This window comes from Lipotes vexillifer, unplaced genomic scaffold (assembly GCF_000442215.2).
Source record: "Lipotes vexillifer unplaced genomic scaffold, Lipotes_vexillifer_v1.1 scaffold683, whole genome shotgun sequence".
Taxonomy (NCBI): Eukaryota; Metazoa; Chordata; class Mammalia; order Artiodactyla; family Lipotidae; genus Lipotes; species Lipotes vexillifer.
Genome location: NW_006779881.1, coordinates 238,234 through 254,057, shown reverse-complemented (window position 1 = coordinate 254,057; position 15,824 = coordinate 238,234). Strand labels below are relative to the sequence as shown.

The 15,824-nt window shown below is 54.8% G+C and overlaps 1 protein-coding gene across 1 annotated transcript in view; it reads right to left on the bottom strand.

Moving 5' to 3' along the window:
* Positions 1–15,824, bottom strand: part of SLC2A1 (solute carrier family 2 member 1) — a 28,744-nt gene that overhangs the window by 6,629 nt on the left and 6,291 nt on the right. The window contains exon 2 of the mRNA XM_007453005.1: positions 10,237–10,332. Within this exon, the coding sequence (XP_007453067.1) occupies positions 10,237–10,332 (96 nt within the window). The remainder of the gene's footprint in view (positions 1–10,236; positions 10,333–15,824) is intronic.

The window sequence follows — 15,824 nt, the reverse complement described above, 5'->3', positions numbered from 1 at the left end:
TGAATGCCCACTGAGTTATCTACTTGTCTGTCCCAGGGAAGCTGGACAGCTCAGGGGTGAGGAACCTGGACGCAGCCAAGTTCAGACTCAGCTCTACCACTCACCTCCAGTGTGACCGAAGGCAAATGATTTTATCTCGAATGACATTAGCAATATCAACTTCATAGTGTTGCGGGAAGTTAATGAAACACCCTTGGCAGTGCTCACACGGTGCTTGGTACCACCACTGAGCTAAGGGACCCCACCACGTTCCGGTACTGACCCAGGGGCAGTGCAGGCCACTGACAAAGGCTAACAGAGCCTGTGTCCCATAATTCAAAGTCAAGGCTCCTGCCAGATATCAGTCCCACCTCCCCACCTCCCAGCATCTCTACTTTTGCCCTATGCACCCTTTCCCCCAGTTCCACGGTTACTCCTCCTGGAGGGCCCACCTGCCTTACCACGCTGAAACCTTTTGAGACCCAGCTCAGAGGGTCCCAAGAGTCTGTCCTCCCTGAGGGCAGGGACCCCAGTGGATTCACCCCAGGGCCTGTCCCAGAGCTGGTGCAGGGCTGTCTAGCAAGTGAATGGAGGAACAATGAGAGGACCTTAGGCTTCCCTCCTAGCAGCCCTTGCTTCTGCCAGGGGCAGAGAAGGCAGATTTCAACAAAACAAACACAAAGTGCTTGTGTTCTTCAAGGGACAAAACCAACCCCAGAGGAGGACTGGTTGGGAACAGTAATGCTCCACTTATCAGGCTCTGCAGAGAGCAAGCTGTCCTGGATAAGGGAACTGCCCAGATAGATGGCCCTCACCCCTTGGAGGGCCCATCATCTGGCTGGAAATCTTTCTCCCTCCTGTCCCTCACACTCTGCCGCCCTGAGCAACCAGACCTACAAGCAGGGCTCCGGGGCACTGATGTCCTTGGGGCTCTCTGCAGGGGCAAGGAGAGGTGTTTGCCCCAGATGACACTTAACTTTCGCATGCTGTAGTTCTCAGGCTCACCCCCTACCAGCTGTGTTTCAGATGCTTGTCTCACAGAGCTCTCCACATCTCGTTTTAAAATTTCCCAAGTCGGCTAATGGAACTTGTCTGAATTGTACGCAGAGCCAATACGTGTAGTATTTAGGCAGTAAGTGCTTACTACCTAAATGGGTTTAAGGGTGTGAGGCTGAGGTCTTTAACCCTCTCCTTTGGGATCTGGCTGGAGATGTTGAGGAACCATGTGTAAGTGAGGTGTTACCAGAGCCTCCCCAGTTAAGTCTCCTGCATGTGGTAACAAGTCAGAGGGGCCAAACCCTGGCCACGGCTGGCTCCTTTATGGGCCCTGAGCCCCCTGCTGCTTAGACCACTTTATGGGGTTGCGGGACGGTGAGCAGCCAGCACCGTCCACCTTGGCCCCAGGCTCATCCTCTTCACCCCCGGCAGCACTTCTTGGCCAAGCCGAGGTTGCCCACTGCGTTCCTGCCTCTTGATCTGGTGCTTGAGATCTGTGGTTAGAAGCTAAGTGTGGTTTTCCTTTCCTGCGGGCGGTGTGTGGGCTGTTTGTCATCTCCCCTCGGGTCCACGCCCTGTGTGGGGTTGAAGCTGGCCCTTGGCCCAGGAAAGGCGGTGGGTCCCTGGAGAACAGGAGAACCCGGCGTGGGGAGAAGTTCTGGGGTCACCTCTTCCACCCAGCCGCTGCCTTGAGCATCATCCAGCAGTGGCTGGGTGCCCGTCACGGCAGAAGAGCCTCCTTACTGCTCTGCACCCTTAACAGGATCCCACAGGCCCGGTCTCGGCAGCGAGCTTCCTGGGGGCCTCCTCAGCCCTGGCTCATGTCTGAGGCGAGGCCTCACACGTGCTTCTTTCTCAATGCTCTTTCCTCACATTCTGGTTACATGCCTGGGAGCTACCCTTGATCCTGCCACTGCCCCACATGCAGTCACTCACCAGGTCCTGTCCATAAAATCCTACCTCCTAATCGGTCCTCCTCTCTACTCACGCAGCACCTGCCCTAGGTCTCACCTGGATTCTGCTCCTGACTCCTCCCATCCACCGAAGCCAGATTCCGATTCCCACCATTATTCCCTGATTTGGCAGTCGAGCCCTGGACATCAAGTGGACCAGGCTCAGCACTCCGTTTGTCTCTGTTCCCTTCCCAGCCCATGCCCAACCCCTCTCCCTGCCAAGGGTCGGTGTGAGTGCACGTGTGCTGGGGAGAAAGGGCAGGTCCTGGTCAGCCATGGCATCAGGCTGTTGGAAGCTGAGGGGCTATTAGAGCTCTTTGTCCAAGCATCCCCTCATTGAACCTAGAGGGCAGAGGCTCACTTGGCGACACTGTAGGGGCCAGCATGGAGAAGCAGGATGGCCCTGGGCAGCTGCCATCCCTTGGACTGAATGGTTTCCAGTAAAGAGCTATTCCTCATCCCAGCAGTTCTCCTGGGGGTGAGGGTGCGGAGAGGCTTGTGTCATGTCTGTCATCCCCCCTCCCTTCCCTGCCTGGGTAACTGTGGCTGAAGGACCACACGTCTGCCTGTCTAGAGCAGAAGTTCTGACTTCCTCTGTGTCAGGGCAGCGTCTGTAGTGAGGCTCTGGGTGTGAGGTGGAGCCCACTGCCTGGCACATGGAGTAAGCTGTTCCTTGTATCACTGTTCTCTCGAGGAGAGAAGCCATCTCCTTGAGAGGAACATTAAGGACAGAGTTTTCCATTTTTTAATTACTGCAAGACAAAGCATTAACCTAGGAATTTATAGTACAAGAAAGAACCTGAAGGAACTAGAGGCTTGCCTTGGGGAGTAAAGCTCTATCTTCAGACCTTGCTGGCTGCCCCAGGCCGAGGGACCCAGTAGGTCTGCAGAGCCCAAGGGCACAGACTTCAGCTCAGGGGAAAGAAGAGCTTTCTAGGCTTCAGAGGATGACATTACCCATGTTACAGTTAGTGAGTCCCCTGTCAGCAGGGAGCATACAAGTCAAAGTTTGGATCAGGGATTGATATAAACAATTTATGTAAAAGGCTAGATAGAATATATTAGAGTCTGTTGACGACATATGGCCTCTGTTGCTTATTTTTCTTCCCTTCCCTCCCTCGCCCCACCCCAACCTTTTAAACACGTAAAACCCATTCTTGGCTCATAGGCCATACAAAAACAGGCTGCTAGCTGGATTTGGTCCCCCTGCCAACCCGTGTTCTAGAATCCCAGACCACTGCCAAGAGGAGGGGTATATGTTTTGGAATTTCTGGCTGCTCTCCACATCTTCCCTGCAGAGGCCTGGTCTCCTAGATCAGTGGTCCCCAACCTTTTTGGCACCAGGGGCCGGTTTCATGGAAGAGGGTTTTTCCACGGACCGGGGGTGGCGGTGGGCGTGATTCAGGCAGTAATGCGAGCGGTGGGGAGCGGCTGACCGGCCCGCCCGCCGCTCACCTCCTGCTGTGAGGCCCGGTACTGGCCCCGGGGGTTGGGGCCCCCTGTTCTAGATCATCCTGAAAGGGAATCAGCTCTCTCTCAACCCTTTCTTCTCGCTCTTAAGATATACTGTGGGGATGAAGGGGTTAAACAGCCGCCCAAGCTTTGAGGTCCAGTCGGGAGGAAGAAAGGGCCAGCTTGTCCAGTTCAGGCCCTCAGCCTGGCTTTGACCCCTATTTCCTGTTCCCTACCTACCCCTCCCCCACAGCTGGGGCTGCCCCCGCCCCTCAGCCCAGGTGGTATGTCTCCATAGCAACTCAGCCACGCCCCAGGGTCAGCTGGGAGTTCGGAGACAGATGCTACAGGTGGGGCTGGACAGATAACTTCTGGGTTCCTCAGGGCCTCTCCCTGGGGCCTGGTGAAGAGGCCCAGGCAGCCAGATGGAGATAGAAGCAGGGCCCCAACCCCAGAGCAGATGATCGGACCACCCTGGCTGCTTTGGCTGCTTTTCTGGAAGAGCCCTGATAGGGCTTCTCTCCAAGCCTTTGCTCTGACCTCCTCACGGGTCCCTGGCCTCTGGAGTCTCCCCTGCAAACAGAAGGATCTTCATTTCCCCTGCTCACAGCTTTTCTTGTCTCCCCAAGTGTCTCTTCCCACCCCACATGGCAACACCCCCATGCTGCCTGGGCACCCCACACCTCTGCACCTTCACTTTGCTGCTGCTTTGCCTTCTGCCTGGTGAGCTGTTGGTCACTTTCCAGAGAACGCGCCATCCCTCCTCTGTAGAGCCTTCATAACCTCCTCTTCCTTACTGCAGTGGTTCCCAAACAGGGGCAATTTGCTCCCTCCCAATGTCTGGAGACATTTTTGGTTGTTACACTGGCAGCGGTAGAGGCCAGGGATGCTGCTAAACATCGTACAATGTATGGGACAGCCTCTGTAATGCCAAAGAACTATCTGGCCACAAATGTCTATGGTGTTGTAAAAAACCCTCCTCTATGGGCCAGGTACCCTCTCCCTCCCCCTTGTCTGCTTACACCAGCCTGTCCTTGTTTCCATCACTGCCCTGGACAGCTAACTGTGAGGCACTGTGTGCTCCCTCTAGACTAAACTCCAACAGGAGGGCAGTCTGGTTCATCTGGGTCCCAGCACAGGGATGGAGGCAGAAAGCACTGTCACTAATTGATAAACAGGCCACGAACCAGAGAGGATTAAGAGATGACGGAGCTGTGGCAGCTCATGGTGTTAAGAGGCTGTGCAACTGTGCGTGGGAAACTGGGATGTCTGTGCATGACTCAGCTTGAAGTAAGAGCAGGAGAGAGCAGCAGGGTAGCAGTTGTTGGCATGTAAAAGGGTGTTTCGGTGCCTGTAAGTGTAACTGCCATTTCTTCTGTGGTGGTCAAGGATGTAGACTGGAGCCAGACTCCCTGGATTTAAATCCCAGCTCTGCCACTTACTAGCTGTGTGTCCTTGGTTTAATTGCTTAACATCTCTGTGCCCTAGTTTCTTATAAAACAGGGATTATAGTGTCTCCCTAATGGGGTTATATTATATGGAACAATTGAATTATTGTTTCTAATGCATTTGGAACAATGCCTGGCACGTGACAAGTGAGCTGTAAGCTGTGAGAGTCCGTATAAGCGGAGATGGGCGAAGGGGAGAGGGGGCCCAGAGCCCTTTGGATCTAGGCAGAGATAAGGAGAGGCTGCCTGGAGCCTGGGCTGGGAAGCCCATCTTGCCTCCAGTACTTTCGCTCACCAAGCAGGTCGTCCTGGGCAGACCTCGCCTGCTCTCTAGACCAAGTTCTTCCTTTGGCAAACAAGGAACGTTGAGCCTGCAGACTGTCAGGCCCCTTCCAGCCCAAGCGGTTTGGTTTCTGAGGATGCCTCAGACATGCCTGACACTGTCCCTTGGCCAGGAACTCATGGTTCCTCAGTGGCCCTCAGTCACCTCTGTTGGCAGCTCAGCCATTTGGGGAGGGGAGAGGTAGATCTCTCCACTCAGTATGATGGTCAGGATGCCCTTTGCTCATCTATCTGCTCTCTATGTGGCTGGGCTCCCCTCCTACCCTGCAGAGGCCGGAGGCCTGGCAGGGATGTCGTCATCAGGCATGAGGCCTGGCGTCCATCTGTAACTCAGCCTCTCACTCTCCAGGTGACCTCTCCCAGCCTCGGTGCCTCCTTTATGAGGGGAAGATAAGCCCGGCCCCACCCACCTTGTGGGGCTGCTGTGAGGAGGTAACTTATTAGGAGGTGCTTTGTAAACATTTAAGATAATGTTATGATTAATTAACCACTTCCAAGAGGAAGCCCTTTGGGGCCTGTTTTATGGAGGAGACCAAGATTCTGGTAATTAACAGCAGTACTGGCACCCTCACCTCCAGTGGGGCAAAGTCTCCATGGGCAAGTAGGCCAACCTGGCCAGCACAGTGCAGTTTCCTAAGGGAAGTGCCTCTAGACAGACAAGGGGGGTCGGCCTGGTCAGCGCGGGCCGTTAGCAATTCCCCATCAGTGGAACACTTCATGCCACCGCATCTCTGCACAAGCGGTTCCTATTGCCTGGGATACCCGCCCCTCCTTCCCTCTGGGGCCGATTTGCCCTCAAGGTCTAGCACAGCTGCTAACTCCTTCATGAGGCCCTTTCTGTCTCTGCCATCAGCCCTACCCCCAGCATCAGTCATTCCTTTCTCTTCCTTCCCATAGCACCGAGAAGCCCTCCGTTAATAATACTGCGGCTTTTCCCAAGGGGTCTCCCCTCCCCACCCAGCCCCTGCACTCTGATGGTTGAATCTTTGGAGGGCAGGGACAGGGCCCAGCTCTGACCATGTGTCAGGCAGCTCCCTGAGGGCCAGGGTGAGCCTGCGGTGTTCTCGGCTCTGTCCCTCCCCCCATCTAGGGCAGTGCCTGGCATAGTCCACGTTGAGTGACGGTGTTGGCACCATCACTGGGCCCTCCCAGGACAATGGCTGTGGTGCCTCCTGAGGCACGGCCGTCGGCTCTGAGCCCCGCTTTCATCTCTCCCTCTAGTGTTGTCCTCTGCCCTCTTCACATGTTAAGTTTATCACGTCTGCTCTGGGCTGGGAAAACGACGGCCAGGCTTATGAGAAATGTCTGTAAAGTACAAGAGTAAACAGGCGGAGGAGTGCCTGAGCACACGCCCCCGGAAACGCCACGCAGGCCTCTCACCTCAGTCCTCAGAGGCCGGCTGCAAGTGACCTTTGGACAGGTGCCCGCAAATGCTCCTATAAATGTTTACCGCTGGGCCCTCTGTGCTGCCCAGACCCCCTGCCCGCTGCCCCACCCACCTTCCGCTGTAATTCTCACCTTTCACCTGTTTCTGATTAGATGGTAAGTCCCCAAAATTAGAGAACATCACTCTGGATTTGTCCACATCTGCACCCTTGGAAGTGTCTTAGTCCCTTCCGGCCAAATGCAACCCCTTTGCCTCTGCTCCACCACCACTGGCCTCCTGAAGGACCACCCCCGCCTCCTTATCTTCACCCTCTCCTCCTCTGCTGATTCCTTACAAGCCGTTTAAAACTGAAGTCTTCGTATTAAAAAAAACCTTAGCCAGACAGCCCCTCTGGCGACCACCCTTCTTTCTTCCTTTTCTACCGAGTCCCTTGGAAGGGCTGTCTCTGCTCTCCCCCATCCCCCTTCTCTCTGTTCAACCCAGGGAGGTCTCTACCCACAGGACTCCACATGGACAGCCTTTGCCACGGCAGGGTCACCGGAGGGTCTTTTGCCTTTGGCGATATGGAGCTGATCTGCCCAGGTCAGCCTCCGGAGCACCAGATAGCATCCCTTCACTCTGTCCACATCCGAGTGCCCGGGCACTGCTCTAGGGACGAAGGACATGGCCATGGACGCTCATCCTCCGGCGCTTCCATTCTTCCTCTGGCTCAGAAGGGTCTTGTCTCCTGGCGTAGAGGTGCCAGCTCTCCTCCTGACAGGATCTCCTGTCAGCGGGTGCGCTCTCCAGGGCTTGACCCTTCTCTTTTTACTCTGCAGTCCCTCTGGGAGATCCTTCCCTATCACTGTGGATACCGGTGACCAACCTATCGGTCTTCTCCCACTGACTACCCTCCAAAGAAACAGACCCCCGTGTCCAAGTGCTTGTCCGCTGTGTCACCAAACCTCAGTTCCTGCATGTCCCGCGGCACCTCCCTGCTCTGCCTCCAGACCCACATTGCCCAAACCAGAAATCTAGAAGCCAGTTTTAAACCCCACTCTCTCATCCTCAGGCTGAACTGACGACCAGCTCCTGCCCATTCTTCCTACTCAGTGTTGGTTTTTCTACCCCTATTACAACAGCAGCCTTCTCACTATTTCCCTGTCTCTAGTTTCACATTCTGAGACCCATCCCACTGCACCAGACGCCTGAATCATTTCCCTCAAATGCAAATCTGATCCTATCTATCCTCTTCAGTGGAGTTCTGAAGTCCACACTCCCCAGCTCGGCCTACGCATTGGTGCCCACGTGCCCATTCTCGCTGTGCCATGCCCTGCCAGTGGCTGAAGATTCTGCAGATGAAACTACCGACCACAAGAGCCCTTTGTGGGCGCTTCTGGCTTACCTCGTCACCCTCCCATCCTTTTCCCTCATCCCATTTACCCTAGTGACACACAGACTTTCTTTCCTCTGGGCATTTTATCCCCACCTGTGGGCCCCTGCTTACCACAACCCTGTTCTGTTTCTGGAAAACACCTCTATCCTGTTCTTAGAGTCCTACTTCTGTCACCGTGCGTAACTCACTATGTGATCACAGTCACGTGATCACCCCTGACTGTGATCACTTAATCCAGTGCTTCTCATCTTTTGACTGCACATTAGAATCAATTGGGGAGCTTTAAAAATTTGATGCCCAGACAGCATCCCAGACCAATGAGGTCAGATTCTGTAAGTGTCAGGGGACACTTACTGATGTGCAATCAAGTGGAGAACTCAACCTCTCTCTAAGACTGTACACACTTTGCATCTGTAAGGATTCCCAAAGGGAGCCAGCTCCGAGGCACACACCTTGGCAAGATCTACTCAGAGCACTTAGCAAAAGCAGGGCTTGGAACTGTTTCAAGCATGGGCCCACGGTCACCATTTCCCACAAGCTTGGAAAAGCCCCGTCAACGTCTGCTGCAGCTGAGCATGACTCAGCAGGCCTGGCCGCTCTGGTGACCTGCTCCCCAGCAACGGGCGTAGCCCCCACGGCCACCCTCCGCCTATTTGAAGGAGGCCCAGCTCCCCCAAACAGGCCCCAATCCTCAGGAAGCAGCCACACTCACTTCCTGGCCTCACCTGTTTGGACCATGAATGTGGCCTTGACAGGACGGTCCACTCTCATTTTGTCCTGCCCGGAAGGTAGAGAGACTTTTTTTTTTTTTTTTTTTTTTTTTTTTTTTTTTTTTTTTTTTTTTTTTTTTTTTTTTTTTTTTTTTTTTTTTTTTTTTTTTTTCCTTGCGTTATGCGGGCCTCTCACTGTTGTGGCCTCTCCCGTTGCGGAGCACAGGCTCCGGACGCGCAGGCTCGGCGGCCATGGCTCACGGGCCCCGCCGCTCCGGGGCACGTGGGGTCTTCCCGGACCGGGGCACGAACCCGTGTCCCCTGCATTCGCAGGCGGACTCTCAACCACTGCGCCACCGGGGAAGCCCTAGAGAGACTTTTAAACTGACCAGGTGGCTGGTCCGGAAGACAGCCTGAGGTTGTGTAAACAACAGAGTTTGGCTTCTGACTCCACCATCCCCTAGCTATGTGACCTTGAGCCCATTGGTCATTTCACCTGCCCTGGGCCTCGGTTTTCGGGTGTATAAAATGGAACTCACCGCCCGGCCTTATGAATGTACACAACAGGCCTGGCACAGAGGAGGGGCGCGTTAGTCTCCTTCCCTGCCCCCACCCTCTGCTCTCCTCCCCAGAGCAGTGGGCTGGCTGCGCTGGAGGCCCTCACCGGGGCGCCCCCAGTCCCGACACTCTGTCGAGCACGTGAGGACAGATCTGGGTTGAGCTGTGGGGAGAAGGGAATAAGCGCACACTTGCACCCCTCCAGTTCCCTAGGCCAAGACGCCGTTTTTGCTTTGCCTGGCCCAGGGCCTCCAGGGAGATAGGCAGTTTCAGCCTAGAACGGGCTCCCTTACAAGGGAGTGTGCTGCGTGTGGATGGGTGAGAGCACGGGCTTGGGGACCACCTGGCAGGGAGGGCGCCAAGGCAGACTGGTGTCGTATACCAGCTCCATCCCTGACTAGCTGGTCATGCTGGGCAGGTTCTGGCCATTCCCCACACCTGCAGGGTAGGAGTGGGCACGGCTGCCTGCCTGCCTTAGGGTTCGGTGTGAGCAGGTGAGAAAAGCACCACGGAAGCTCTCTGTAGCCCCAGAGGGCCGCACGAATGCAGCATCACTACACCAAATATGGCTTCAATTTTTACAAATGTCTATGTCGGGTGGGAGGTTGGTCAAGATGACCTATAAAGGGCTTCCCTGGTGGCGCAGTGGTTGAGAGTCCGCCTTCCAATGCAGGGGACACGGGTTCGTGCCCCAGTCCGGGAAGATCCCACATGCCGCAGAGCGGCTCACGGTGCCACAAAAAAAAAAAAAAAAAGATGACCTATAAAGATCCCGTGGTTCTGTGGGCCCCAAGGTTCCAAGGCCAAAGCTAAGAGTCTCTAACCCATTCAGGGCCAGAATATTGGCTGGTAAGGCAGATGGTGAGTTGATGTAAATGACTCCAACGTCCAAGAGGCAGGGTGAGCGCGCGCGCGCGCGCATGTGTGTGTGTGTGTGTGTGTGTGTGTGTGTGTGTCTGTGTGTGTGTCAGATGGGGGCAGGGGTGCACAGCAGAGCCCTCTGGTCTCGAGAAGCCTAGGACGGCACAGCACTCACCTTCTGGGGGGCATTGATGACTCCAGTGTTGTAGCCAAACTGCAGGGAGCCGAGCACTGCCCCTCCCACAGCCAGCATGAGGCGGCCCGTCAGCTTCTGCAGAGAGAAAACCCCACACTGTTAGAGGTACGTCAGGCCCAGGTTACTAGAGGGCAGGGCCTGGGCTGGCAGGTTCCGTTGTTCAGATAGCTTGCCTGACTCCTGGCACCACACCAGCCCTTCTCTGAAGAAACCTGGCCACTTCCTGACCTCAGGTGCCCAAACCAGCCCTGCCAACTTCTAGACACCGGGCTGGCCAGACTCATTCCCAGGGAGAGAGGGTAATTAGGGTCTTACCCCTCTCTGTAGCCAGGGCTTGGCATTCTCCGGGGTCTCATTCCCCTGTTGAAGCCATGCCTGGGCTGGAGGTGGCTCCAGACTCTCTGGCTGGGAGGCCCAGGAACCAAGGCAAGGGGGGCCCAATTACATGGGAGGAGCGGCATGGATGGGCGAAGTGCCCTGGATTTGGAGCCCAAGACGCTGGCTTCTAATTCCAGCCCACTTGCCTCCTTGCTCTGTGAAATCCAGCAGGTGAGTCCCCTTCTCCACTCCTCCCGGATGGTCTGTTTGCTTGTCTGCAAACCCTTGCCTCCATTCACAGAGTACATACTGAGGCAGAGACAAGTTCCAGCTTACTCAGGGGTCTGCAGAGAGCCAGGCTGAAGCTCGGGACAACCATCCCCAGACCACGAGCTTCCCAGGGTTGTTAGGACACAGATGACATACCAGCCAGGAATGTGCTTTGGAAAAGTACACGACACAAGGTGAGTAAGAGTGCTGGGTCAAGGTGTTTCCAATGGGCAAAGGGCTGGGGCAGAAAAAGGGCACTGGGATCCTGTCACCTGAAAGCCAAGGGCCGGAGGCAGCAGGCAGGGAGGAGGCCAGCAGGCAGGAGGGCCCGGGGAGAGCAAGGTGCCTTGCTAGGGAGAGGACTTTTGTTTTCTTTTAAAATGAAGAAGCCAAGATGTATGACGGTTAAGGCAGGCCCTTAACTGACCAAAGAAACGGGGCCCGGGGGGAGGGATGCCAAAGAAATGACAGGCGGGCATTCACCAGGTGCACCACACGGGGCTGGGCACTGGAGGGGAGGGGTGGAGGCACAGATCCTGAGCCGCACCTACCTGTGGAGGGGAGAGCCTCAGCTTGGCGATGGCCTTGGTCTCCCCCGCACTCCCCCGGAACCCAGAAGCCGCCCTGACTTCGAGATCCTCACAGATAGCACTGGGTTTAGCTGTTAATCAGACACATTCCTAGTATGGTCTTTTCATTCTCTAGAAGCCGTCAGGCCAACGATTGCGAAAGCTAAGGTTCTCGCGTCAGAGGCCAAGAGGAAGGTTTCAGCCAGCAGGAGTTCAGAGCCCATTCCTTGTCAAGGGAGAGCTTCCTTCCCATGGGCTCCTTCCTGGCCAAACTCTGGACATTCATCCTAGACGCTGGGGCTTTCCTCCCAGTGGGCTGCACTCCCTGTAAATCCTGTCTGTCACGGCCCACCCTGCCCAGCACCCCTCAGAGCCTCCCTCCCAACTCCTTAGGGAGCCTTCAGACCCAAGGCTGTTGGTTCCGAGTGGGTGGTGAGCACCTGACAGGCCTCCTGTGGTGGGCCCCGGCCAAGCCCAACTCCTCCGGTGACCACTGGGATTAAGTAAGAGGAGGTCACAAGGACGGCACGACGGCGGCTGTTGAACCCCCATGTGGGAGCTTTCTGCCTGGTGAGTCACAGGTGTCACAGCTCAGGGTTGGCCTTGAGGTTGGCCATCGTCTGATACTAATGGTATACAAGGTATATATTATTCTAGTACACACTCAAATAAATATAAAACTAGCAATGCAAACCTATGATTTGAAAAAATGTGGCATAGCTATATAATGGAGTACTTAACAAAGAAAGCTCTTTAGGTACTGATTTGGCATACTCCCCAAGTTATATTAAGTAAAAAGCAAAGCTTCAGAACAGTGTGTTGTATGCTACCTTTTGTGTGTGTGGGAAAAAAAAAGGCTAGGATGGGGGAGAATATACACATCTGCTTCCTTAAAAGAATGCACAAGAAAGGTAACTGTACCTTGGGGATCTGGGTGGCAGAGGCAGGGTAGAAGGGAGAATTTTCATTTTATATCCCTTTGTACGTTTTTGAATTTTGAACCACATGCATGTATCACCTATTCAAAATATTTTTTACAAGCCCTGTGGTTTCATATTATCCAGAACACAGCAATTTAAATAAAAATAGAAGTGAAAAATGATACAGATGATACGCGGATCTGGTAAAAATCGTGCCCTTGGATGAGTGCCCTCGCAGAAGGGGCTCTGCTGGGGGGCAGTACTATTACTACAGCCCTGTCTCCAGTCTGGCTCTGGTGTGCCAGGGGTCTCTGGGCCTCTGAAGTCAGTCTTGGGGCCCTGCTGAGCAGCTGTGCCTCTGAGAGCAGGGGCTGCTGGGAGCCAAGGACAAAGCCCTCTGCTGGACTTTGCCACTTGGCAGGTCAAGGTCAAACTCTGCTTTAGAAAACCTGCCTACCCACCGGCTGGGTTATATCCGCATCCACCCAGGCAGGCTGCTGCATCAAGAACTACTAAAAGGCTTAGTGACTCGTGCCCCGGGCCCCGGTCCTGACATCAAGGAAGAGGCATCAGGTCCATTGGGAAGGGGAGGCTAGTGTGGTCTGAGCTTCAACTGGGGCACTGCGGGAGCCCTGCAGGGACAGACTTGTAATTTTGCCTGGGACAATCAATCAAAGGTGGGTTCCTGGGAGGTGACACTGGAGTTGGGCCGTGAAGGACATGCAGGGAGTCTGCCAGTGGAGGAACGGTGGCAAGACTGCATTCCAGGTAGACAGAACAGTACGTGCAGGGGGAAGAAGGGGGGGCCCTGCAAGGCCGGATCTAACGGGGTGCTCAGTGTGGCTGCATGCTAGATCCAGGGGAGGAGCATGGCCCCCGCTCCTGGGTAGGCAAGCGGCACCCACCACCTCTCGCCCCCACTGCACCCAGCGTGCTCACGACAGGACTTGGAATCAGGAGACCCAGGCTGAAGGGCCTCGAGCTGCTTCCCTCACCTTGGAGTTGGGATATGTGGTAGCCCTGACTCTGGGTCTCAGTTTCTTCACATAAGAAATGGGGATAAGAGTGCCTTCCCTTAAGGCTTTGCTGTCAAGCTCTGTATCATGGAGCCGGCAGGGTTCACTCGACAGGTGTCCGCTGAATCAAGGAGGGATGGTCAGTCCCCATGGCACCATCTGCCTCCACCAGTCCCGTGGCTGGAACTGAAAGGCAGTGATGAAGTCCATTCATTCAACATGTATATATTTACGTGCCAAGCTGATGGACTCGTTGGCGATGCCTTAAAGAAGGGGTACAAGCCCCACAGCTCACGGCTTTCTCGTGGAAGCCTTTTATAGGGGTGGAGGAGCAAGGGAGAGTCCAGAATCTGGGACCACGGCCGCCCATCACCAGCCCTGGGGATGGGGCTACCTCCTAGGACATCCCGTGCTGTTCCAGGCCTTTGCCCTCGCTGTGTGCTCTACAGTCTCCAGCTTCTGCTCCAAGCAGTTGGCGATACCCATCTGCTGTCCACCCACCACACTGGGAACTCCTTAAGAATGGTACCTAGGGTGCCCAGAGTAGGGCGCAGTGCTAATATTTATAGAAAGCAAACCTGTCACTTCTGAAATTAACTTTTTGGGCAAAACTGGCTCTGCATGTATCTGTTCTCTGAGAACAGTGTTCATCCTAACAGATTTGAACTCGGCCATGTAGCAAACCCCTGATGAGTACTGGAACATCAGCTCTGAGAGCTGGAAACAGCCTAAAAGTAACTCTCCAGGCCCCCACCCCAACCCACAGGGCTGTGGAGGAAAGACCTCTGACCCGAGTTCAAATCCTGATTCTCCTAGGGGTGCCCCAGGCCTCTCAGTTCAGCAAGTGCTTGGGCTCGGGGTCCTGCACGAGTAAGCTCTCATGCCCTCACCCCTCACCACCCCATCCCAATTCTGGGGGTCCTGAGGCCCACTTAGAGCTCTACCTTCTCCCAGGAAGCCACTGATGAAATGTTGGCTTCAGAACCTCTCCTCCCACACAACGGGGATGCCGGGTGGCCTAGCCAGGTCATGTAACTTGCCAAGCACCGTGCGTGGCCTTTCGACCTGCGTCCGTGGGCCGGGCCTTTCCCTGGCACGCACTCCAGCTCCGGGCTCTCCCAGTCAGTACTGGCGGAGGGAGGGCATGTGGCCACGCCATTCAGAGGTAGGTTACTCCCAATGGGAGGAGGGTCCGGGAGGAGGGTCCTGGAGCGGGGATGAGCCAGATGTCACTCACATCCTTTCCTCCTCCCACAGCTCCTGAGTAGCCCTGGGTGCACTGGAGCATGGGACAAGGACCTTGTAACTGCGTGGTCCCCAGTTCTAAGCAGGGTGGAGCAGGGGTTTATGGGATCCGTGAGAGCTCCCTTTTTATTTATTTATTTATTTATTTTTACTTTAATTTCCTAAGATTTCATTTGAACAAAATTCTGGGAGATGAAAAAAGAAGCGCAAGAAACTGCAGAATTGCTGTAATACCCTCATGCGATTGATGGGGAGCCTAAGGTCAGAGGGTAGGGGCCCAGGATACTCGGCAAACAAAAGCCAATTCTGGGACTTGAGTTCTTTGGATTCCTGGACAAGGCGTTTTACCCTCTGAACTCTTGCAGCCTGTCAGGTCTTTTCAAGAAGAGTAATAACCATGTGAAGCCTGACCTTCAGGTGACCTCAGGCATTTACTCCTCTCAGCCACCTTCCTCAAGTCCTCCAGTGATGTCAGGACTTCTGCATGGCTGAGCCTCCCCTGCACCCCGCAGTGGCCCTGGAGGCAGAAGGTGCTCATCAGTCTTTAAAAGCAGAGAGGAGAGGGAGCTGCCGCTTTTATCAGCACCAGCAGCACAGGGCAGGCCCTAGGCAACGTGCCAGGGGCTGCATCCACATCCTGATTTAACCACCATCACCAGCCTCTGGGGGAGAGATGGCTCCCACTTCACGGATGAGAAAATGGGAGACTCAGAGAGGAAAAGGCGGATGATCAGGAGGCCTTCGGCTGCTGGAAGCTTCAAACTGAGGGGTCTCTGCTGCCAAACCCTTCCTGCTCACGTCCTCCCCTGCTTCCGGGTACTGGTCGCCAAAGGAAGCAAGGTTTCTATCTACTCCTTCCTTCCTATGTAGGTCAAATTCCATTCCAGCAACTCGCTGGGCCTTGCCCACTTTGAGCCAGGACAGCCCAGGCCCAAGCTCAGAAACCTCTCGGTCGCTTGGGTAGATTTTGCTCTAAGCCCAGGTTGGTCAACTATGGTCCGTGGCCAAATCCAGCCTGCCAGCTAAGAACGGGTTTTACATTTTTAAGTGGCTGGGGAAAAAAAAAAAAGAAGGCTAATATATTGTGATACATGAAAATTGTATTAAATTTAAATTTCAGGGGAGTTCCCTGGCAGTCCAGTGGTTAGGACTCAGTGCTTTCACTGCCGTGGGCCTAAGGTTCAATCCCTGGCTGGGGAACTAAGACCCCACAAGCCATGTGGCTCCGC